The sequence below is a fragment of the Ursus arctos genome, unplaced genomic scaffold (assembly GCF_023065955.2).
Source record: "Ursus arctos isolate Adak ecotype North America unplaced genomic scaffold, UrsArc2.0 scaffold_12, whole genome shotgun sequence".
Classification (NCBI taxonomy): domain Eukaryota; kingdom Metazoa; phylum Chordata; class Mammalia; order Carnivora; family Ursidae; genus Ursus; species Ursus arctos.
The window spans coordinates 29292536-29319336 of NW_026622786.1; the positions used below are offsets into that span (position 1 = coordinate 29292536).

The 26801-nt window shown below is 34.0% G+C and overlaps 1 protein-coding gene across 5 annotated transcripts in view; it reads right to left on the reverse strand.

Moving 5' to 3' along the window:
- Positions 1–26801, reverse strand: part of MTF2 (metal response element binding transcription factor 2) — a 61236-nt gene that overhangs the window by 6602 nt on the left and 27833 nt on the right. For 2 of the 5 annotated variants that reach the window (XR_003315783.4, XM_026497605.4), the window contains exons 2-13: positions 22372–22570; positions 22166–22247; positions 18236–18331; positions 17901–18001; positions 17361–17509; positions 14747–14842; positions 13781–13849; positions 12835–12958; positions 5841–5908; positions 4167–4337; positions 267–372; positions 95–147 (exon numbers count right to left, since the gene is read on the reverse strand). Coding sequence is in view for 4 of the 5 variants with exons in the window: in XM_026497605.4 (XP_026353390.1) it covers positions 95–147; positions 267–372; positions 4167–4337; positions 5841–5908; positions 12835–12958; positions 13781–13849; positions 14747–14842; positions 17361–17509; positions 17901–18001; positions 18236–18331; positions 22166–22247; positions 22372–22570 (1314 nt within the window). In the remaining variant the exon portion in view is untranslated. Of the gene's footprint in view, positions 1–94; positions 148–266; positions 373–4166; positions 4338–5840; positions 5909–12834; positions 12959–13780; positions 13850–14746; positions 14843–17360; positions 17510–17900; positions 18002–18235; positions 18332–22161; positions 22248–22371; positions 22571–26427; positions 26456–26801 lie in introns of those variants that run through there. The other 3 variants (XM_048220693.2, XM_026497606.3, XM_057310459.1) reach the window with 3 other exon arrangements.

A 26801-nucleotide genomic window follows, 5' to 3' on the forward strand; every position in this document is an offset into this window, starting at 1 on the left:
AAATGGTATAACGACTATATTACATAAAAATAGAAATACTCATTTCCCCCCAAAAGAAAATTCCTAGGATAGGAGAAAATAACTTTCTATTTACCCTATAGAACAAGGTAAATCCAAGGTAGGATTCTCTGAAATTGATTCCTTATCCTGGAAAATAAAAAATAACATTTAAAGCATGGTTCTAAAGTAAATAGAAAAGATATTCATTTCTCAGTTAACTCAAGCATCCTTCCTCTCTGAGAACATATACCAACACATCCCCTTACCAAAGGTGGCTCAGCAGTTTTCTGAATCATTTTTCTTGTATATGGGCCAGGTGGACGACCTACAGATTTTTTCTTTCCTTTTTTTTCTATGCCATTGCTTACTTCCCTGAAACATAAAACCATTATGTATTTAATCTCTGCATTAAGAAAATAAAAAGACAACGGATAATATACACTCTACTTACGTAATAATTTGGTTATATTTTTATATTAATGGTAATATAAAAACAAAAAAATTAAACGTAAGTTGAATCTACAAGTTTAGTCAAGTGTATAGATAATACATTCTAAATTATACATTTCTTGACTTAATATTTACATATGAAAGATTTAAGAAAAACAGTACTCTCTTTACTACAATTCTGAAAAATACATAGCACCTAAAAAGTTAAAAAGGAAAAACAAAACAGACTACTATATTGGATGGAAGATTTCAAAACTCCCAGAAGTTCAATTATTTAGTTTAGGTTCCTATGTGGGTACTTGGGAGGTATTTCAAGAATTTATAACTAAAAGTGATTACGAATTTAGTAGTTACCCACGTGGAGCCTCCTAGGAAGTATCTATATTAAAATATAGCAGTTATAAACACAGGTTGTCTTTAGAAATGAATACATATACATATATATATCCTTGAATGATGTTTATCAGAAAGAGAATGAAACCCAGGATGGCAGAGTGTAGAGGAAGGAATTCTTCATATGGGGCAGGGAGTCATTCAAAAGGCACAATTTAGAAAGATCTAGAAAAGGGTTTTTGAGACATAAAAGCAAATATCAAGCAATAGGAAGGGGGGAAAAAAGCGACAGTCAAGGACATCTCTAATTAATAGAAGGGAAGAAGAAAAGGGCAAATATCAACATATAGAACATCTACTTCATTTATTCAACAAACTTTATCTACCATAGAAAAGGGGTATCAGAAAATAGGAATACAAAGACCTTCCTTGTGCTAAGGGGTTCACAGTATAGTCAGAATTTGACAAAGGTGTATACAAGCAGGCTAATAAAAAGGGTTCAGTGCTATAAAAAAGTTACTCAGGAAAATTTAATTAAAAACATGGAAAAGGAGGAATAATACTATATAATAGGCTAGAAAGAGGTGAATGGAGAAAACTAGAAGACAACTACTCCAGACACCAAACTAAAGTTGGGAATGTACAAGGAAGGAGAAAGTCAGGGAACTAGAAAACAAAGCTTAACTAGAACTATAATCAAAAGCCTCAAGGATAAGGTAGATGGGGTATACATTTTTTTTTTAAGATAATGAACATTTATAGAGGACTCTTGGACTAAACAAAGTACTCTCAGATTAAAAGGACCAATTCATACACAGGACGCAGAAAGAATAGAGAATGCCTTTAAAGAAAGTTGAACCATTTCCTAGTGGCATCAAATGAAAACCTGATAGCTAACACAGATGGAATCTTATTAATATCATGACAAGAATGAGAAAATTTATGTAAAATTTTTTTCTAATTCATAATATGGGCAACTGATAGCAAAGGATTAATGATAAAATCTGAAAGTGCTAAGAATAAGTATCCTTTCCTTTAGAGAAAAAAAAGTTGAAAGCATTATCTCCTTTATTACAAACTCAAATGGATATGAAACACTGTGTAATTACCTTTTCGTACTCTCCAAGATGACTATCTCATACCTTTTATTTGCTCCCTAAATTTCCCTCTCTGCACAACCCTTTCAGACACCTTTACACCTCAGTTTCTCACTGAGAAAATAGAAGCTATCAACCAACTTCAGACATCTTTCAAATGCCAAATCTATAATAGAACTAGCATCTGTACCCATTTTCACTCAATTTCAACAAAAGAGTATAAGCCCTCCTATCAAGCCATTCCCATATTTACGTTCTAAATTCCTTCCCTTTTAGTTTCTCAAGGACTTTACAGTATCTTCAATTACCTTCCCTCTCTTCTATACCAATCTCTTCTCCACTGGATCATTCCTACTAGCACATAAAAACAGGTTCCAACTAATTTTCCATCTATTAAAAAACCATCACAAGCACTTCCTTCCCCTCTTCAGCTTCCATTACTCTACCACTCTTCACAGTAAAACTACTTTGGACCGTTGGTGACACATACCCTCCCTTTCTACTTTCTCCCTTCTCATTCAGAATTCTTAAAGATTATTTCCTATTTTCCCCCTTTTCCTTTATTATCATCATTATTTTGAATCTGCCTATGTCCTTTATTTGTAGAAAAAGCCCAGTTTTGACATGTTAATTGAGCAGTGCTGTATTCAATCATACTTTAACCCACTTCAATCTGACTTCTATCCTTACCTCTCCAAAAAAAAAAAAAACCAAAAAAACCTGTTTTTTGTTAAGGTCACTAATAACAGAATGTTATCTTATGCAACATTTTTCTCTCATCTTAAATCCATCTCTCAGCAGCATTCAATACTGTTTAAAATGCTCATCTTTCTTGAAACACTCCCCTTCTCTAGGTTTTCAAGACACCAAACTTTCCTGGCTTCCTCCTATCTCACTGATCATTCTTTTTAGCCTCCTTTGTTTACTTCACCTCTTCCAAATCTCGGAATGATAACAGGGCATTATTCTGGGCCACAGTACCCCACCCCCACCCTGGCTCTTGCTTCCTAGGTAATTTCATTTATTTTCATGGCCTTATAACTCAGCTTCCAAATTTGTATCATGTGCCCTGACCTCTCCTGAGCTCCTGACTTATAGACCCAGCTGTCTATATCTAACATCATCATCACTTCGATATCCCTTGTAAAAATCTCAAACTCAATTAGTATGAGACAGAAGAACGCTTCACTCACCTTGCCAAAATCTGTTCTTTCAGGTCTTGATAATAGACATCACCACCCACCAGTTGCTCAAGCCAGAAATCTGGGCATTATATAACTTCATTCCTCCCTTTCTTTCAAAGATTTAATTCATTAGCAAAGCCAATAAATTTTGCCTCCAACAGAGGTCTTGACTCTATTTTCTTTCCATTTGACTGATACCACCTACCCAGGCAATCTCTCACCCAGACAACTGTAGGAGTCTTTGCTTCTCTTGCTTCTATTCTTACCTCTATACCTATGCATTCTCCGAAGGGCATACAAAGATATATTTTTGAAGGTTCAGTCTGCTTACATCTTTAAATAGCTCCCCATCACTCTTAAAAACAAACCGAACTCCTCTATATGACTCTACATAATCAAGCCCCACCCAAACTTTCCAACACCTGATGCTACTCTCTAGCCCTCATTCATACTTCACTAGTCTGAGTTCCTAGAATATGTCTCACAGCCTTCATATTTGTTATTTCCACCACCTGAAGTAGTCTTCCCTTTGTTCTGCACATTGTTTGGTTAGTCTCATTCTTTGAGTTTCACCTTAATTAACATCTTAAATAGGCCTTCTTAAGCCTATAAGTAGACTGCTTCACCTTTATTCAAATAGTCTAAATCTATATGCTATGTCCTAGATGGCACTAGCATGACTTGTAATTATTTTGTTTATCACCTTTCTTCCCCACTATACTGTAAACCCCATCAGGGCAGAAAGAAAGTCTGTCTTGTTTGTTATTATATCCCCAGCACTTAGATGGTAAGGTGCTTGATAAATGGAATGAATAAATGGATGGATGGATGAATGAGAAATGAACAAACAAATGAACAGGCCAGTACTTACACTGTCTAACAAAATTAATAGTACTTATTCCTGGAAAGCCTAAGAACTAAAATAAATAAACATCTAACTTAAATTAACTCTTTGTACCTTGTCTAAGCAAGAAATTATAAACAGGAAAACAAATCAAGGTAACTGCCACTTGAACTTTCAAATATACTAATGAAACTAAATAACACATTTTTAGTTACAAATAAGCTAAAGAGAAAAACTAAGCCACAGATCAACTTTTACCTTGAATCAGATATAGGTTTGGATGCCTTTCTGCCTTTAATTTTAAATTCATGGGATGTTCCTTCAGGTTCTTTCTCTGCTTTGAAAGCCACATTTGGTGGCACAGGAGGAACACGAATTCGCAACCCAAACAAATGCTTCTTCTTCTTTATTTCTTTCCCAGACATAAACCTAAATTTTTAAAAAAATTAACTAAAAATTTAAAAACTGAACACATATACATGGCAGACCCTAACTCACAACTTTCATATATAAATCCTTTATACATGAAAATCCACCCAATACTACAAAACTTGCTTTTCCCTTTGCTTTCCCTGATTTTTATCTGCTCCAGAGCCAATCCACAGTAGGATATAATAGGGGAGTAAGGAGGGAGGGATAGGATCAGAAGGGAGAAGAACACATGTCCACTTCTAACTTTTTAAAAGAAGAAGAGTAGAGTGGTGTCTTTTTAGTCTTAAAATGTGTTTTTCCATATTTCAGTATCATCTATTTAAAAGACCTCAAAAAAGGTTTAGGAAAAGAAGAATTCTATGTCAGAGTGGAGAAACCCTGGTCAAAAAGTAACAGGTGTTAGCAGGGGAAAAGAGAACCCAGTATGAGAGGTCCAAAAAATAAAAGGAGTGACTAGTGTCAGATCTAGAATTGGAAATAGTGTGGAGCAGAGTAAAGTTATTTCAGTGTGTGTTTAGGTCTCTGAAAAATGTTCTCCATAATTGTTTCCCAAAGTCATCAGGCTCTTTATTCCAAAACACCCCACCTACCTTAGTTCTACTAGACCCTGCCTAACCTTAAGAACCACACTACCAAATGCTGGGAATATTCTTCCACTCTTATGCAGGTTTGAGAAAGTGGAGCTCCCATTTCTATCGTAACAGGAATAGATGTATTTCTGGTACCCTAAAGTGGATTACAGATTTCACATCCTATAAAGTATTTTTACCAGCACAGGAACTACTCAGGCACTTTATGGCTTTCTGAACTGGCCTAAACATCTAGCTAGCCTTTAGTAATCTAACATTTTTAAGGAGGGAAAGCTGTTCAGTTCAAAAGAAGCAACTTGCTACAAACAAAAATTTTATAAAATAGCTTAATGGTTGGTTAGAGCCAGCCTATACACTTAAAAAATTTATTTCTATTGCAATTTTTATATATTTTTAAGAAATGTAGATATGCTGTTTTTTTTTAAAAGGAAAGCCCTATATAAGAATATACCAAACAATAATCAATTGTGAAAAACTTAGTACTAATACTACTTTTCTGTAACTGTTAACAATAAACCATAGAAGATCTCGTGACTATTTTAAAACCAATATTCTCTACAGTATTTTCCACTATCGTGTGTATTTTCCCAAAAGCTAAGATTTTATTTTCAGGAGACTATATTATAAAAACAAGTCATTACTGAATATGATTTTCAACTGAACAGGCCAAATTCCCCTGAGATATTGGTATGCCTGCCTCCCATCCACCATTCCCAGAGGATTGCTCTTCCCTTCTCCAACTCTTGAGAATCAATGTTTTACTCTGACTGAAAAAGAACAGGACATTAAAAAGCTTAAAATGGTTTGTACTAGTTCTAAACACCAATCCCACAATCCTTAAACAATGCCATTATTCCTTATACTTACTAAATGTCTCCCTCATAGGGATACACAAAATAAATCAACTTACATGGTCTTGTAATCATTTAATGCCTCCAGAACATGCTCATATCTTTCAGATTTTGGTGTGTCTGCCAGCTGTGAAGTATCAAGAAACAATTTAACGCACTACAATTTCATCAATTAGTAATATACAGGTGCTAGACAGAGGCAATGTGGTGCAGAAGAAAAGTGTACTGACTGGTAGTCAGAAGATATAAGTTCTAATTCCAGTTCCTCACTGACAAGCTGCATGATCTAAGGCTTGTTTTCTTATCTATAGAAAGGGAAGTAAAAATCCTCCTCTAATTACTGTACTAGTAATTATGTGAATCAAACGGTATGTCTGAAAGAACTGTAAACTGTAAAACACTATAAGAACGAGATTTTGTTAGTCATTAAATTTATTTTAACTCTATAATCTGAGGAACTAATATATTACAATGACTTCAATTAATCATATATTGGTTTGAGTAGTTATTATTAGGGAAGGATATAAGAAGTAATGAGAAACATAAATTTTATTTTCCAATACTTCTAATATTAGCAGAAACCAATAATCCTTATAACTGAAAAATTCTGTGAAACTGGGGGTGGAGGGGGTTCTTTTCATAAAAGTTATAGACGTTAGCCAGCCCTAAAACTCAAAATGTCTGTTTTTTTTATCATCACAAATCATTTTAAAATCTAAATATTCAATTCTAGAAAATATCATTTTGCTCCAAAAGGGCCTCCTTAAGAGTCATTTCTGCCTCCTCTTCCAAGTTTAAAGACTGGGGCCCAATAGCAAAAAATTCTAAATTTTAATAAAAGGACCATTCTCAGTTAAAGCCACAAAAACTTAAAAAAAAAAAAAAAAATCCAGAATATCATAGCTGACTTTCAAGAGTACCACCAGTATGTTCTTTACCACTGAAACTTCCAAACCTCAGAACTGCTTCACGTAAAAAGAGTAAACAAATCTGCCAAAAAGTACGTTGGAGGTAGAAGAGACTTACAGAGTCATCTACTCCAACACTCTTTATTCTACAGATTAGTTAACAGATATAAAGGTTAAATGAAATGCTCAAATTCACATGGCTGATCAGTCAGAGAGCTAGAATTTGAACCCAAGTGACAATAAGTCCATTCATTCAACATTCACTAAGAGCCCACACTGTGCTAATGCACTGGGTGCTTTCAGAAAATACGAAATGAAATGGGACGGTCTGGTGCTCAAGCCTCTATACCATATCACTTCCTCTTACTGTAATTTCGGCAGTGTTCAATGACAGGGAATTTCTATTACAGAAGAAATAACAGAATCAGACCTTAATGCTTGAAAGACATGTAATTCAAGGTTCCATCAATACTTCAATCTCTTTTGTAGTACTGATAGGCATTCAGCCTTGGTTTAAATATTACCAATGATGAAAGCTGATGAGGCACCCACTGAGGGAGCCCATTTCATAGGTGGACAAAACCTTCCCTCCTGGAACTCTTCTAGTCCTCTTTTACAAGACAGTTCTTCAAATATTTGATAGCAGCTATCATGTCTAAGTATAAAATTATGGCTAAGTTTAAGATTAGGTTGAAAGTTTTTAGCAACCACATTATGTAATTATTTCATATTTAGCTGTGGCTAACTAATTCATTCCACTCTTCCTCATCCCCCACCTCCCCACCCCAACTCCAAAATCTTATCGGATAAACTGATCAAATCAAGTATTCGCTATCATACACTGCTTCTTCTGAACTGGATGGATGTATATTTAAGCCTAAAAGAAGAACTCTGTAACTGTTTTTAATTTGTTTTGTTTTCAGGTCAGTGTTTCAGATAATCCTTTCTCTTGATTCTAATTTAGGGGTAAACACAAAGACACAAACCTGTGGTTCTCCATTAGAATCTCCCTCAAAAGTATTTCCAAGCCACCGAATGCTTCTGTTTCTATTATTCAACTGGTTATATACCCATTTTTTTTTTTAAGATTTTATTTATTTATTTGACAGAGAGACAGCCAGATAGGGAACACAAGCAGGGGGAGTAGGAGAGGAAGAAGCAGGCCTCCAGCAGAGGAGCCTGACGTGGGGCTCGATTCCATAATGCCGGAATCACGCCCTGAGCCGAAGGCAGGCGCTCAACGACTGCGCTACCCAGGCGCCCCTATATACCCATTTTTTACTTTTAATTTTAATCAGTTCAAATTTCAGTATCTAATATGAAATTCAGTTACACTATGTCTATACTATGCCCATAGCATTTGACATACCAGCGTGGCTAACCATATCAAAAAAAGAAACAGGGTATTTAATATGACTTATTCTAATAAAATAGTGTTTTTCCTTATTGCTTTTTAAATCTTCACACACCATATATCTGAAAACTGTGCTCTACAATTTTGCTGACAATCAACAAAACTAATTTCTCAAATCTATTCCTTTTTTACTTTTTGAAAAGCACAATGTACTCTCTTCTTTTTTTGATACTTGCTCTATACGGTTCCTCAGAAATTTAATCCGTAAGTTCCTTCAGCACTCCAAAACTATTTTGCATAGAACTATATGGCCCTTGGCCATTATGGGGCCAAGGGATCCCCTTCTGTATTTTGAAGACTCTAAGTACAGATATTATAGTTTAAATCAAATAATCTGTACTAAAAGAGCATCATATTCTAAGTCTGCCATCTGACCTTGAGGTTTATATTATATATTGCTAACATAATAACCATTTTTGTTCCTTCCACCACAGACACTAATCTCACATTATTATGCTTTTACTTTTAGAGTTGTAAATTTCTGTATACACAAAATGCTATTAGGTATAGCTATAACTCTTCCCTTCAATAAAATACATCAACACTGAATTAACCAATATTGAATTCCATGACGCCTAGGCTTAAGTACACAAAACAGGTTAAGTAACTTGTTTGCCAAACCTATACGCTGTATGTTGATAAGAAACACTCAAAGCCTCAAGTATTGCTGTTAATCATATTTCTTATAATTTTCACTTAAAAATATTACACCACCTCTATTACACATATTTTCTCTACCCAAAACACTGTATCTGCTACAGTATTTCATTTAAATGTTATGCCTTCCTCCCTACATCCTTCAAAAGGTAGTACACAATACACTACTCTATGAATCTTTGGGGGTTAAAATTTAAGATCACCGTTAACAGAAAAGTAGGTTGCCTTATAGAACTAGGATTTCAGATCACGTTAGGAATTAAGGACAAATGATAATAAGTAGATTCTGAAGTATGAATATCTCTTTTTAACTCTCAAAAGCAATCCTCATTCCTCATCCTGAATAAAAACCTTAAGTAACCTTTATTTGGGATCTCAAATATTGCATTACATATTTTTACTATCTCAAAAAAATTACAAAACAATGGTTTCTCAAATACCTACATTCAGTCTATATAAGGCACAAAGTCTCAAAGATATAAAAGAAAGTAAACAAAAATCACATAAGAAAACAGGATACAGAACTATCATTATGTTCAAATATGTTCTAAAAGTTTCAGCTTGGGGCTCCTGGGTGGCTTAGTCGTTGAGCGTCTGCCTTTGGCTCAGGTCATGATCCCAGGGTCCTGGGATCGAGCCCCACATCAGGCTCCCTGCTCAGCGGGAAGCCTGCTTCTCCCTCTCCCTGTGCCCCTGCTTGTGTTCCCTCTCTCTGTCAAATAAATAAAATCTTTAAAACTAAATAAAGTTTCAGCTTCTCTTCACAATCCTGAAATAACCAACTAAGAAAAAAAAATATGATAAATAAATGTTAAATTTACCTTTCAGTATGAGAGGATATACTCTCCAAAAGAAGTTATAGCATTTCCTTTATATATATTAAAAAAAAAAAAAAAGCACAAAACACTAAACAGATACCACTGATTCAATTAAGATTGCTCCAAGTAACTAGAAACTGAAATAAGTATTTATGGGACTTCCAAAATAGCATAGAAATACCCTTAACTTTTGGCCAGTGTTATCATATATAAAATTTAGTCCTAATTCAGCTCAGAAAATAAATGTAAGTGCCTCCCTATGACTAGTGTGTCCATATATATTCCTAAACCAAACGCCATAAAACTCTCAACCAACTTCTCAAGTCACCATAACATTTTTTTTGCTTTACCCACATGGAGGAAAGAAACTTCACACTTAAGAGAGAGTTAAATCACAACTATTTTTGTTTTGTTTCATTTCCGAAGAGAAACTTCTAGAGCAAGTGCTTATGTCATATAATCAATAACATATATAGTAAGAACCAATGTTCAAAACGATTCTTAAGTATTCACCCAATAACCAACATATTTAACATACAATTATTTCCCATGTTTTAAAAGTAATTAAAGCTATCTTATAAAAAGATTTTTAACACAAAAATATTTATAAACAAAAAGGAAGTTTTGTAAACCTAAATTAGGATGAGGTTTGCAAATTGACAAAACTCAATTTGCAATTCAATTTCAGTTAACCAAAGATATACTATTTTAATAATCTGGAGTAATCCATTATTTGTATTATCTTTGTTTCTATTATCACAAACATTTAAAAGTAAACTAAGTGAAAATTAGTTACATATAAATGTTACAAATAAATGATACAGGCTGGCATAAATTTTATGGTCTCTTTATTATTAAAATTTCACTGTCAAAATCAATTATAATGACAGTATAAAGATATAAAAGATTAGTACAGAGAATTAAAAGCTGAACTTCCATCTGTAAATATTTGAGGATGGAATGACTAATCTGAGTATTTTCTTTAATGCAGAGAAAAAGCAATGAGAAATGATTAGAAAGTCACTTGTTCTGATAATAAATTTGATGGCTCCAAAAAATGGAAACACTCCTCAGAAAAGTAAAACTTTTCCACTATAAAGTTTTATTAGAGTATAATGTTGTTCTTAATTTTTAAATTAAAAAAAAATTCCATACTGGCAAAGAATAAGAAATTGAGTTGAATGAAAGCTACAGAAAATGAAAACATGTATCTACTAATAAATTTTTTGGTATGTATCATAAGTACAGTTAGAACTAAGATACCTGAGATTCATAAACTGAATTCATTTCTTAGAAACCGACTAATTGTCTAAATAGTCTAATTATGATTTCTGTTTTCTATTTTCAACCTCTTGAACAAAATCTAAATATCATTTTTTATTTTAATAAAAGATGGCATTTTAACTTGAGCTTTTATACTTGTGCCCACTGTCTACATGAAATAACTAATACAGAATTTAATTACACAAAGCATAAAATGTACTAAGAATAGAGATGTATCTGCTTATGAAGTGCTGAAGGAACCTTGGCTAGAAAGAAAGCATTTTAAAAGAATATGTAAGTATTAAATATTAAGATGACTATAATGAACACTATAGCCACTAGTGCCTTATACTTACTTTTTTTTTACACTTACTTTTTTTTATTACTAATCAGTTTATTAAAATTTGTCAACTTTGTAAGTCACTTGTTTACTCTCAGATTTCATCCAGAAAAAGCATGTAACAGAAGAGTGTTGTGTTCCAACTTCTAACACTCAAAACATCTTAGCTCAATTGATTTTAATAATATCTTTGATTTAAAAAATCTAAGTATCCTGCAATGTTTGTTTTATATTTTACACAGCTGATCTACCACAAACAAGCTTTTAAATATGCATTATGTTCTCCGTGATGCCCCATAAAACCCCCAAAGCAACCTAAAAAAACCACTATCCTATTTAACATGAACCTTTTTTTTTTTAAGATTTTATTTATTTATTTGACAGAGTGAGACAGCCAGCGAGAGAGGGAACACAAGCAGGGGGAGTGGGAGAGGAAGAAGCAGGCTCCTAGCAGAGGAGCCTGATGTGGGGCTCAATCCCATAATGCCGGGATCAGGCCCTGAGCCGAAGGCAGACACTTAACAACTGCGCCACCCAGGCGCCCCAACATCAACCTTTTATATACTGCCCCATGTCTAAAAGCTACAAAAGCAGAAATTCTTCCTAAACTTCACTTTAGTTTACACAACTTTTACCTCGTCAAAAAGTAATATGTGACTAAAATTCACACATCTAATTCCACATATTATAAAAAAAAATTTTTTATTTAAGCAAAGAGTAGTTAGGGGTGCCTGGATGGCTCAGTCGGTTAAGCATCTAACTCTTGATTTCAGCTCAGGTCATGATCTCAGGTTGGTGAGATAGAGACCCAGAGTCGGGGCTCAGTGCTGGGCATGGAGCCTGCGTAAGATTCTCTCCCCCTATCCCTTTGCCCCTCCCAAGCACCCCTACTTTCTCTAAAGGAAAAACAAAACAAAAAATAAAACATTAAGCTAAGAGTAATTAATATCTATATTGTAATAATTCAAAATAAATACTAAAAACAAGTTACCTATTAAAGTTATTTTAGTTACTTTCTTTGTGCTTGTCTATTAGTTTCAAAATCTTCAATGAACATGCATTAACTTTTATATTGCTTTTTTTTAAAAGACTGTAAACCAGCATGAGTGGTTAGACTTCGCAAATGAAAAGCAAAATGAGATGTAGGAATGAGGGGGATAATCTCCAACTAGAATAGCTTTACTCCCTAACTCATTATTCTAACACTACTACTGGGTACACCCCCATTCCTGGAAGTCAAAGATATATATATAAGGGAGTACCAACAAGAGAGGAAGGAAGAGTGTTGGTTATATCTCTTATATTTATAAAAACTTAGAAAAACAGGAGGAGGAACCTTAAGACATGCAATAATAAGGATTTCAATAAGGATTTCTCCCTCCATTCTATCTTTATAATAATTCTCACTTCAGAAAATAGAAGAATCAAGTTATTTATTTCCTCCTTTTGCATTTTTCCCTGAGTCAATAGGCAATAAACAGGAGGATGAGAGGGCTAGTCCTGATATCATCAAAGTAACTTCTCCCTGAACTAAAAATAAAATTCTACTTTAGATGTGTGACTTATACATGTATCTTAGTTGCTTTAAACAGAAAAAAAACAAAACAAAAAGGACATCAAGTAGCTAATGAAATTAGCTCTAAGACCACTTACCTCTCCAGGATGCAATCTATCCCAGTTTTCATTAATGTATGTCATAAGCTCAAGTTCAGAATCAAAGTATTTCTTCTTGTGAATAACACTTAGGTTGTAAAGGCATAGGTGTGCTATATCTACCCTGGAATCCAAAAATAATCACAATATACAAAAACAATATTTTTGGTTATTGTTAAGAAATCACATTTAAAAAAATAAAAACAGCAATTAAAAAATCCAAAGTGAAGTATTTAGGTGAGCAGAGGGTCAACAGCGTAAGTCATATTCATAATATAATAAATCGTTACATATGAAAATAATTGGAAAACACTAAATATTTGCCTATACTGAGTAGTAAATATAAACCAAAATGTATTTGAGTAATTTCTTAAAATACATTCAAAGAGGAAGTAATTAAGAAAAAATAACTTCTAAAAATTTTGCATTTCACCTACATATAAGCCATAGAATAGATCATATTTTAACAGACTTTATCTGATTCATGAGTTAAATCTTATCTTTCCTAAAATACATAAAGCATTTAATAAAAATTTCTAAGTACTTACTATAAGCATTTTATCAGAAATCTCCCAAAATTCAGCACACTTCCCATGCCCAAGAATTACACTAAAGCAGAAACCAGCATATTTGGTATAAGACCTCTCTCTTCTACTGTATGCTATTCTGAAGGCCCAAAAGAATTAAAAACATGAATAAGAATTTTGAAAATCTAAAAGATATGTGAAGCTACATTTTATGCATTAGAAAATAAATGGCCTTGCTATTTCAGCAATAAAACTAGATAATCTTTAGTGAAATGACATCAGGTTTCAGGAGAAATAAAGCGAGGCATAAAAAAAAGTAAACTTTTATTTAAACCAAGTTAACGTATACAGAACATTTCATCCTGTAGGTTTAAGAATATGGCCCTTTATTGCTCCTTAACAGAAATGTCCATACTTACCACTGTAATGGTAGACGTTTGAGGTATTCTGGTCCAGAACTGCAGACAGAGCAAATAAATGTATAAAACCTTAAGAAAAAAGAAAAGTTACATACTGAGTAATCAAAGGTATACATAAATTATTCAACAATTAAAATTAATATTCAGCAAGTACATATCCTACAACAGATGAGTGATACACAAAGCAAAATATAATATGAATTATGACACTGTGATTTAAAGTTTTTCAGTAACAATAAATAATGAAATAGTTCATGTATGGGAAGCGAAGGCAATTTTTTTTTACTCATTAGACATTCAGAGTTCACACAGACTCATACACAGGTATAGTTTACTAATGGCTTGTGTGTACCATGAATTGTGATGGCAGCCCCCATGTACAGTGTTATATTCAATGCTCTAAGCAATCTGGTAAAATAAAAGGAGATAAACTGATCTTCCTAAATTCTGAAAGACAAGAAGCAGCATAATCCAACATTTAAACCCAGGTTTTTTATGCCAAGTTCAGTGTTCTTTCACTTTTCTTCCTAGAGCTCTCTGCTATTCCATTCTCCTAATCCAGAAAGCCCATTAGGTCTGCTTTTGTAAATTCTTTAGATCGATGAAGGTGTAAATTTTGTATTAAGGTTCTGTGGCCTTTTCCAATTTTCTGTCACAGGATCCCTTTGAGGTTCTTAAAAGGAAGGTACCAATGGCAATAGTTTAGAGCATCGTGGGGCAATAGAAGCAAATATAATCACTGATCAAATACTTAAAAGTGTTCTGGAGTAACATATAAAAGCACAAAAGTTATGTGTATTTTAAAATTATGCATAATTTAAGTGTATCATTCAATATTTTCCCTCTAAGGCAACTCCTTCACAACTCGTTGTAATTATATTTAGAAATCTGAAACTGCAAACATAACTACAGTATAAAAGCTAAAAATATATATATCAATTGGTAAAGTTCAAGTGCCCTTCTTACCTGTCTCCAAATAGCATTGGCTTTTGAAGGCATTGCACACAAGCCTCGTGAAACCACTGCTTACATTTGCAGCATTGTAGCATCTTTAAATACCAGCTATAAGAAAAAAAGTTAAGATTAAAATTACTACCTTTCGGGGTAAAGTTTTTTTTAAAAAAAGCAAAACAAAACCAAGTGGCATTATCAAAATACAGTTATGATTACACTATGACATTTCTGCTATATTTAACATTAAATTTTTTCTTTCCCAAAAAGATTACTGATGATCTCATCCCTCCTTTCTTATTCACCAGAACTTATAAAGCCTGGTTCCTAGACTAGTAAAGAATCTCTGTCAAAGAACAAACCTAGGATTTTTTTTCACATAGACTCTCTACTAATCTCCCCCGAAAGGAGATTAGTTTCAGAGGTTACTGATGCATACAGTTGTTCGCCCAATATACCCTAATAGTCATAGGCAGCTTTGTATCTTCACTGTGCTTCCATTATTCTTGTCCATTATAATGAAAAGGAATGGAGAATACCAACTTCATATATAAATCTGGTTAACATAATTATAAATCTAATCAAAGATTCTATTAGATGTAAAGGCTTTGTGACAGGTTTATTCTTTTTCAGAGAGCTGAAGAAGCTAAAATTGAATCTCTACCTAAGGATATCCTCTCTTTTTAGCTAGTACATGGTTTTATATACTGATATCCTTATTTGCCACCCAAATAATGCCTTTTCTTCCAATAATTATTTAGCTCAAAAAGTCAGTCCCCCATTAAGCCATATATAGGCAAAGGCAAGAAGACTGATATTAAGTAAGGTTATTCATTCATCAAAAGACTAATAAATACTAATTATGTTCCGGGTACTTAGCTAGGTCCTCTGCTAAAGTTAGAGTGGCTAACAATATCAAATACAGTTCTCCTGGTCATGACACTTAACAATGAATGATCTACTTCATAAAATGTCTATGATGGTTTCTACCTATTTTGAGTAATAACTTTAAACCAAATGCTAGGTATAAATGAGAAAGGAAAAGATCACTCTCTATGCTTATTCACTGTATCTCTTTTGTAAGTGATTAAAGAAACTAGACAAATGTTTCTTAAATCTGCAGGTGACCAAAAACTAAGAACTGTTATAAAAAATGTTAAATCACAAATAAAAAATTCCATTAGAGATTATGCAGAATAAAGAACTAAAAATTCATTTATCCATATATTCATTTATTTGTGTTTCATCACTGAACAACTTACGTCCCAGTCACGGTAAACTTTACAGACATTTTCTATACATGCATTTGAACAAATAATATGTTAATGACAATGACTGTCATTTAATGACATTTAATGACAATGACTATCCCAACATTCTCCTGAACAGCACCCCTGTCAGGGGACCTGAGTAGCTCAGTCGGGAAGCATCTGACTTTGGCTCAGATCATGACCTCAGGGTCCTCCGATTGAGCCCCGAGTCTGGCTCCCCACTTGGCAGTAAGTCTGCTTGTCCCTTTCCCTTTGCACCTACCCCTGGCTCATGCTCTCTCTCTCTCTCAAATAAATAAAATCTTTAAAAAAACAAACAAATAGCACCCTTGTCTTAAGAGAAACACTGAGGGACGCCTGGGTGGCTCCGTTGGTTAAGCATCTGCCTTTGGCTCAGGTCATGATCCTGGGTTCCTGGGATTAAGCCCCACATCGGGCTCCCTGCTCAGTAGGGAGTCTCCTTCTCCCTCTCTCTCTGCCTCTCCTATGGCTTGTCCCCCCCCACCTCAAATAAGTCAATAAAATCTCTAAAAAAAAAAGAGAGAGAAAGAGAGAGAAACATGGAGTCTGAGGAAGGAGGACACAAGAAACCAATAATTACAATTTAAAGAGTGAAATATGATTCACTAAAATTTTTTAAATGTAGTACAAATACATGATGTACAACTTGGCTTAATATGAACTTATACCAAAAAAAAAAAATTTGGACGTATTAGTTGACCACCACAAACCCAAAATGAGCAAAAAAAACATAAGGGGACAATCCAAGAAAAGTAATAAAGAGAATCCTTCCTTGCAACAACAGAAGCATAACAGCCCAATTATATTGTGAGACTACTCCTGGAATTCTCTAATTTTCTAATCATTTTCTAACCATAACACCATATTTCAAGAGTAACTTTCAAAACCTGGAGAGCAACAAAGACAGAGGTTAGAAGTCATGTACAAAGTATGTTTAATGGTAATGGAGATTTCAACCTGGAAAAAAACACTATTGGTATGAGTCACGGGAGTGAGAAATAGGATTGTTGGATTGAATTATTTTAAGAGTTACCTTCTAAGAGAGATAAGATGTATCTGTTTAGTTCAAAAGAGCAGAACTAGGACCAGTGATCAGAAGTTAAAGGTAAATTTCCAAACATTCTTTGTTAGAACTCTAATTCACTTATTTAGCTAACATCTAATGATACAGATGAATATAATTATGGCCTCAAATTTTCTCCCCTAATTTTCTTTATTGACCTCTTCAAGCCTTTACAATTCACTATCGTTATCATTCCCACACCACAATCGATAACAAAAATAAAGATTATGTAAACAAAAATCACTTAAAGGGCATGAAATAACTATTTACTTACTCTCCAGGGCCTCCACAATAGCAATAACATTGCTGGACATTGGTTTTATGACCTGCATCCCATTCAAGGTCTGCCACACTATAGGGTAATGTCTGCTTCATGACTTGCAATGCTTTGGCATTTGGTCCTTTCTTAAGCGCACCACCCCTCTATATTAGAGGGAAAAAGTTATTTAAACGAATGAAGGATAAAATTTTAAATACAATTCTTTAACATAAAAATGCTTCTGAAACTTCATAAGAAATTTCCACTCTAAATTTCTTACCATATCACAAACTGTTTGACTAATAATAATCTTTATTTATTTTGTTGTCTTTCAAATTATTGCCCCAATTCCAAGACCACTCACTATCAGAAAATAAGTGCAAGGATAGCTGCAAGTCACTTAAGCATCATTAGTCAAACAATAAGCCTCACCTCTTTCTACCCTGCACTAATTGCTCATTTCAGTCACATAAACTTTCAACATACACAATCATTACGTTGAGAGCGCCTTACAAATTCCATTTAGGGCTTCAGCCCAAAACACTTAAAAGATACCTTTGTTGTTGTTGCAAAAACACACTGTCGACAGAGCCATTTTTCATCTGAATCAATCACACTGGAATCAATATGAGGTGTGTGACACAACTGATGATATCCTTAATATCAAAAAAAGCATAAAGCAAATTCTATTTTATTAATAAATACTGCAACACAATTTCAAGAAGGCATTTTAGTACTCTTCTCCTACATTAATATATTTACAATTGATGAATAAATTTGATAACAGCTTCAAGTTACCAATGCAAAGTATTTTTAATCATTAATCTTCAACAGGAGCATTAAGTATGTAATAAAATTTTTCCACAAGATTAAAAGAAATCAATGTTTACCTTGGCCACACTTATCACATATAACCATTTCATTGGGAGCTTCTGAATACTCTTCTTGACATATTGTACAGACCATTTCCCCACTTCCAGTGGCTCCTAAAATGTTTAAAATATACATTAAAAGACAGCCATAACGAAGAAGTATTTCATATACCAAAACTACTTATTTGACTCAGTGGGTTGCCCATATTGGCAATGTTTATTCACTGAATCATAATGATTTCTTCTCAAGGCAAAGGACTATCCACAAAATGCTATCTCTATGTTCCCTGTGTCCTTCCCACCTTTAACTTAAGATACCTAACTACCTACATTGATAATTTAACCTGTTTTTACAGCAGAGAGCATAATTTAAACTGCTCTCAGGCAAGATCCTTTATTCGCTTCTAACATTCCTACTCCCATGAAGGGCAAGGAAATGGAATGTTTTGTGAACACTCAGAACTAGTCTTCAGAATACACATCTACCTATATACATGTATTCACTCACCCTATACTGTCTACCATTATGAGACTAAAGTAAAAGGGCAAAGCAGATATGTCGATGACTTCTTTCTCTCTGGATTCAGTACATTTCTTTTTATTTACTGACTTATGAAAGAAGGTGAACCCCAATTACTTAATCTCCAGCTTCAGAAATCTGGAAATACGGTGTCCAAAAAAGTATCCTAACAAAACCTCAGTGCAAAAAAAGTTAAGGTGTTCCACACTTATTAATTATATTCTTAACTTTATAGGTAAATTATTTCTTTTTTACGCATTTTTACTCTAAAAACAATTTTATTCCATAAAATTTAGAGTATGATTTTAACACTCTAACATCATTATTCCCAATATTCTCTTCTCCTCAATTTCATAAACTACATGGTATATTCATTTGCCAACAATAATAAAAATGTACCATTCTGTGCTATCAGCCAAGTACTGTTAGGCTCTTGGCATATATTATTTTGTTTAATTCTACAACTTATTACGTAAGTATCTTATTATTATAGAGAGGAATTGAGGCTCAGAAAGATAAAGTAACTAACTCAAGGACCCTCAGAAAGTATCAAGACTAGGATTCAAATCCAGATATGCCGGAGTCCATATTCTCTCCACTCTGACATCCTTCCTTTCATCGATATTTTGTAGTATTTTTTTCTATCAAAAGTATTGCCCACACTGCTATTTTCAAAATTATAATTTCTAACAGCTGCATAATATTCTATCCAGTAGAAATAACCAAATTTACTTTATTACACCTCTACTCTTAGATAGTAAGTTACCAAGTTTTTTGTTTGTTCATTTTTTGCATTTTTCCTTGTTTATTTTGGTCTCTTGTCCTCTCTCCCTACCTCTCCCAGACTTTGTTTACTTCCTTGTACACTTGGAAGGAAATGGCCTCCATAGCTTCTGAGTTTATGGCTCCGGTCAGGAGAGCAACCAGATTGAGGCTGGCACCTCTCAGTCCAAATCAGCAATTCCCTGAAAAAGGACCGATGGCCCCAGGTTTTATCTTACATATATCACATTTTTTGCTGTTAAAACTACAGTAACTATTTTCCACCTAGCACTTGTACTTTTGAATGATTTCTCTTGAATAAACCGCTCAAACTGAGTATGCAGTATTGATTAAAGAATATAAAACATTAATGCAACTGTTAATATCCAAAATAAAAACTACCTTCACAGAAACAAACTAATATGACTCCCTCTACATTTTTCCTTATTTACATAAACTTTTTAAAATAATCTTATTTGGGATGCCTGGGTGGCTCAGTCGGTTAAGCGTCTGCCTTTGGCTCAGGTAATGATTCCAAGGCCCTGGGATCAAGTCTCACATCCCTCTCCTTTCTCAGCGGGGAGCTTGTTTCTCCCTCTGCCTGCCACCCCCCCTGCTTTATGCTCTCTCTCTGACAAATAAATAAAATCTTTAAAAAAATAATCTTATTAGACAGATGAAATTAGTCCAATTTATTAAGTTATTATGATTTATATCTATTACTAGCAGGTTTCTTATAGGAAGAAAATTACTACTCTCCACATTGAAATCTGCCATAATGCAGTATTCGGTTTCACTTCCTCATTCTATATCAACTCCAATTACATGTGCGCTACTTTCAAGGTGCTATGAAGAGTTAAATAGGGGTGCCTGGGTGGTGCAGTCAGTTAAGCATCAGACTCTTGGTTTCGGCTCAGTTCATGATCTCAGGATCGTAGGATCGAGCTCTGCATCGGGCTCTGGGCTCAGGGCAGAGCCTGCTTGAGTCTCTCCCTCTCCCTCTGCTCCTTCCCCCCATGCGTGTGCACGCTCTCTCTCCTGTCTCTCAAATAAATAAATCTTAAAAAAAAAAAGGTTAAATAGCCAAGAAGCAATTCTTTTTTATTTCAGTTCTGATGATAATAAAAAAAAGTCAGTGACAAAAACAATCACAGACCACTGAACTGATATACTGAGTGTAACACATGTTGGACAGTACCCTTCACTTTCACAATTTTCTGTATGTACTACTGGCTTTCTTCTTCCTGTCTGGAAGGAAGGAAGGAATGTTTAGAGGGAGGAAGGAGGGAAGGAGACAGAAAAACAAATAGATCTATATTTAACCTGTAAGAACCTGAAAAGTTGAACCATGAAAAGTTCATAGGGGAACAGAAGCAGTATAACATGTTTCAGTCCTATGACAAAGACCCATGTTTACAAACTAAGAAAGAAAAGATAATTCTGTATGTGGGGTAACAAGATCTGCTCAATATAACTACTGTTGAAGATCTTCTATCCTTCTATCCCTTTTCTCACTGACTCCTCAATTTCAGATTCAAAACATAATTTCAGAACTTTAAACTGATCAGTCCCAAGAACTATAAAAAGTTTCTCTTGAAAGACATTTTACTAGAGTAAGAGCTACTGAGTTTCCCACCTAAGCCCCAAATACCAACTGTGTACACAGTAATTAGAACATTCTAATTATTTTACCAAAACTTTCTTATTCTTTACAAAAATTAAGAATGAAATCAAGAAATAGAACACAGTAGTAACATATCATAGAGTTCCACTTGGGATTCAAATTAAAAACCCAATCACTAAATACTTTAGAAAGGTATCAACCCTTTAGGGAAAGAAAATTTACATCTCCTTTCTAGGAGATATGAAACACGGGTCTTAGTGCAGGCCTATTAACTCAATTAAAAAAAAAAAGTAGAGCTTCGGTGTGCAGCCAAAATCCTCAGATTTTTAATATTTGTAATTTATAAATCACTTTTCATAAGAAATACCTAGAACGACACCTTTATTTAGCAGATTCAGAGGGCATACAGCTATTACAGAAATATTACAATAATAAAATAGAAAGCATTACAAAAAACATACCTATAACCAAACCAAGGCATACCTGTATTCACTTCTACTTGCACACAAATATAGCCTCATTTTCCCACCTAAACATTAAACCCCCTAATTAAATGGTCATTTCAAATCATTCTTATTAATGAATACTTCTAGTACTCTAAGCCTGTTTAATAGGTCCTAATTTCCCCCAAAACATCTGGCAAATAGTATGTTCTCAATAAATATTAGCTCTCTACATTACTTTTACCAATATAAGCAAGTAACAGTTAAGTTGAAGCCCAAAGTGTTACTCATATTAGTGTCTAAAAATTTTTCTTCAAAGTTATTAGATGGGCCCTAACAATAGTTCATAGACGTGCATCACTGATGGATCTGTTCTTTATCTCTACTGTAACAAGAATAATTCCTGTTCTTCCAGGGTTTATGACATAGATTATAAATAACTCCCTGAGGACGATGAAGAATGAATTTCCTCAAAAGTGATTCTGAGTTACCTCAAGATATTGTACTCAACAACAACAAAAAAAAACACTAGAAAATGACAGGCTAAAGAATATCAAATTTTAGTGTAAATCATGTTCAAGAGAAATAGTAGCACCTGCCTGTTTGAATGTCCTTCCAGAGAACCCAGGATTTAGAACTGTCTTCAAATATGATGAAGCAGCTCTGTTTCAATATGTTTATCTGAAATACAGAGGAATATGTATGGTGATTTCTTTGTAAGTCAAAAACATGAAGTGAAATTTAAATTTGAAATTATTAAAAGTTTACTGCAAAAAACAGCAAAAAAAATATAAAGGTAACTTGCCTTTTTGATAGTTCCAAGATAAAACAAGCCATCTGACCATCTAGCTAGGACATCCTGACCCTCTTCAAATTTACATGCTGGCTTTTTGACTTTATGTCCATCCTGTAAAGACAGCTTGGTCAAGGATGTTGGGGTCTTTTGGTTTCGACGTAAAGGAGACCGCTTGTGGACCAGTGAATTACCTGCCCCTGTAGAGTCTCTGTTTAGGAAATAAAGGACAATATATAAGATTAACTTACTTGTAGAGCTTATTTATATACCAATGATATATTTTATATATTATTCAAAAATTTTGATTTATTAAAAACCTTAAATTGAGGGAAAATATAATAGATACCTCAAATCACGAATACTCTCCAGGAACAAATAACTTTAAAAGAAAATGATAGCTGTTCTCAAAATTCATTCAGTGCCTACCCTTACTGAGACAAGGATTCAGCAATAAATCTAAGATCACACATATTCAGGGCAGCTATTATCAAAATAATAGCTCTAAGATGAAGTGGGTAAGCCATGGTCATGAGCAAAGGATGCCTTAAATCTCATGAATGTGTTTAGATAAACTAAAAGAAGTTACATGGCACAATTTCATAAGCATAAAAAAAAAGAGTAAAAATGATTATGCCACAAGTAGTAAAAACACAGTAACCAGTGACTTTGGGGTAGTTGGGTATATTCAACTTATTGGAAGAGGAGTCATGACCTCCTTATAGAGAACCACTATTGAATTATGTCTTGTTTATTGATGAGAATGTGTCCCAAGTCCCTCAAATATAAAGACCGGGAGTTTAAAAAAATTAAGAACCACCAATTTCACAAATCATACTCAAATGAGAGGTATAACATCATTTACATTTTTAAGCAAAAGACTCCAAAATTATGTATTTCAAAATTACATTATAATTTGTATCTTAGTAATTCCATAAACAGGATAGCGTAACCACAGCATAACTACTATCAACTTTTTCTCAAAGGTAACAAAGCACTGTCTGTTTGGTTTCATTTTCTTAACTTAGAGGCTTTACTAATTAAACATACAACAATATATAAAACTAGATAATAATTCAAAAGTAGATAGTATAAAAGTTAAGTAAAAATAAAACAAGTGGGAAAGGAAAAAAAATGTTTCAATACCTAGGGAATTGGGACTACTTAATTTCAATACCTAAGAATACACAAATTCTAGGAAATTCTGTCATAAGCTTCAACATGAATGAACCTTGTGCTAAGACATTATGCAAAGCAAAAGAAGCCAGACAAAAAAGAACAAAAATTATATAATCCCACTTATATGATGTAACTAGAGTATCAAATTCATAGAGAGGAGAGCAGAATGGTGGTTGCCTAGGGCCAGGAGGAGGTCGGCATGCAGAGTTAGTGTTTAAAGGGTAATAGAGTTTCGGTCTGAAAGACACACTACATTTTTTTTCAAATTTTTATTTAAATTCCAGTTAGTCAAAAAATAAAATAAAATAATATAAAATAAATTCTAGTGAGTTAACATACAGTGTGATATTAGTTTCAGGTGCAGAATTTAGTGAATCATCACTTACATATAACACCATTTCACAACAAGTGCCCTCCTTAGAAACTATCATCTATTTAACCCATCCCCTGACCCCCTCCCCTCCAGTAATGAAAGACATACTATATTTTAAAAATATCCAAAGGAATAATGACTGATATCTTCCCAAATTTGCTGAAAAACATTAATCTACACATCCAAGAAGCTCAACAAATTCCAAGTATGACAAATGGCAAAGTGATCTATACCCGGATTTACCACAATAAAAATGCTGAAAGAGAGAAAGAAAAATAACTCATCATATACAAGGAAACCCCAATAAGATTAACTTCTCATTAAAAAGAATAAAGGCCAGAAGGCAGTGAGATCCTATATTCCAAGTGCTGAAAGAAAAAAAACTGTCAACCTAGAATCTTATACCCAGCAAAACTGCCTTTCAAAAATGAAAGCAAAATAAAGATAATCAAGGATAAACAAAACTGAGAGAATTTGTTGCTAGCACAGCCACCTTACAAGAAATAATAAAGGAAGTTCTTATTAAGGTTGAAAGCCAATAATCCAAAATAGAAATACAAATCAACACACACACACACACACACACACACACACACACAACACTGGTAAAGGTAACTAAGTAATTACAAAGTATAAATGCATATTTCTTCTAACTTAAATATATGGAACAATATGCATATAATTGAATTATAAGGCCTATAACATATTTGACAATAACAGCACAAAGGAGGTAGTGGGAACAAAACTGTATTAAAGTAAAGAAATGACACCAGATAGTTACATCAACCCATAGGAACAAATGAAAAACACCAAAATGGTAAATAAGAAAGTAAATATAAGTGAAGCATGTCACTTCAAGGAAATATCTGCCAAATACTCAGGTTAGTCACTGTTTCAAGTAAAATTGGTATTCCATGAAAAAGCTGCTATTTCAGCTGACAACTCAATGACATAAATATCCTATCTATACTTCTTATTTCATCACACATGATATTAAAAATCTAAAACTCAGGGGCGCCTAGGTGGCTCAGTCGGTTAAGCATCTGCCTTCAGCTCAGGTCCTGATCTTGGGGTCCTGGGATCGAGTCCCACATCCAGCTACCTGCTCAGGAGGGAGGCTGCTACTCCTTCTGCCCCTCCCCCTGCTCATGCTCTCTCTCTCTCAGATAAATAAAATTTGTAAAAAATATATAACTCAAAGTTAAAATTTAGTAAAAGCAATTTTTACTGTTTCATCAAGAATGTTCTTAAGTGAAATAGGGTTTTCTGTGTGTGCATGCATTTTGGTGGGGTTTTTTTGGGTTTTTTTTTTACTGACTGCTCAACAATGAAGAATACTGCCTTGTTTCATGCTAAGGCGCACAGTCTGACCAAACACTGTTTTCAAGCCATCTGTACAGATATCAATACAATGAGAAAGGCAAATAACATCTAAGTATTATGAAAATAATTTTGACCTTTCAGACTCCTACAAGGATCCGTGGATCACACTGTGAGAACCACACTCTAAATAAAGGAACATATGTTGCCATATATCTAAATAAAGGGAATATGCCTGCCACAGACAGCTGTGAGGAATGGCATTTAGTATGATAAGGGGTTAAAAGCCTGACAAGATGAGTGCTAGAGAGAAGTAAAAATGAAGAATGAATCTACCATTAATTTTACCAACAGGAGTGCTCAATGCCAGGAGAACCTTCTTTATCCAGACACGAGAACTATTTAATGCCCTCAAATCACAATATTAAAATGATTCTATCAGCAAGCACTTTCTGGAAAACTATAAATCCAGGGGTCACTTGAGGGATTTTGCTTTCCTTAGTTAAAGAAACTAACCAAAGCCTGAGTAATGTAATTAATTACAGATGAAAAATGACTTCAACAGAATGCCAAGGTGGCTACTAGGACCTAGAATCTTTCAACTCTAGACTGGTAAATGTACAAAAATCAAAACTCCAAACATTCCCAGATTGGTTTTATGTATATATAAAAATATATATTTTGGGGGGCGCCTGGGTGGCTCAGTCATTAAGCGTCTGTCTTTGGCTCAGGGAGTGATCCCGGTGTTCTGGGATCGAGCCCTGCATCAGGCTCCTCCGCTGGGAGCCTGCTTCTTCCTCTCCCACTCCCCCTGCTTGTGTTCCCTCTCTCGCTGGCTGTCTCTCTGCCAAATAAATAAATAAATAAAATCTTTAAATTAAATATATATATATATATTCCTTCACCAAATTCTCTTTTTCACGATGGTCTCCCATTTTACTCTCTTAAAATGTTGTAAGGATCTTTGAGGGAAAAGAGAAAACTAAAATTTCCTTGATTCCTTGTGCTCCCTGCTCCCTTCCACTACTCCTCCTCCTTCTTTCCTCCCCTTCACAGCCTAACCTTTGGAGGAAATTTATACACTCTTAACTCTCTCTACTATAGTCTTCCCCATTTATTCTTCAGCCCACTGCAACACATATCATCATTCCCTCACCCAAACACTCCACCAAAAACAGGGAATGTGTCTGTCTTACTTTTATTCACAGTTGTATCCTCGATGCTCTGCATAGGGCATGATACATAAAAGGGAGAAAGGTTATATGGAATTTATATAAAGTTCAAGCTCAATTCAAGAAAAATCTACATTTAAAGAGTTAAATTACTTCTAAAAACGACTGCATGCACGAATAATCTCAGTTCTGTTCTGAATAAACTATAGAATCTAATTCACATACAACAAATACACACCAATCTTATTGACATAAACATGAAGAACATAAATCATATATAAAACTGCATTAATAAACAGGTACTTATAAACAGCGTTTCCTTTTAAACTTTTCTGCCTGAAGAAACTTTACAAAACATAAAGCAAGAAAGTAAAGCAAATGATCCATAATAGCATAAT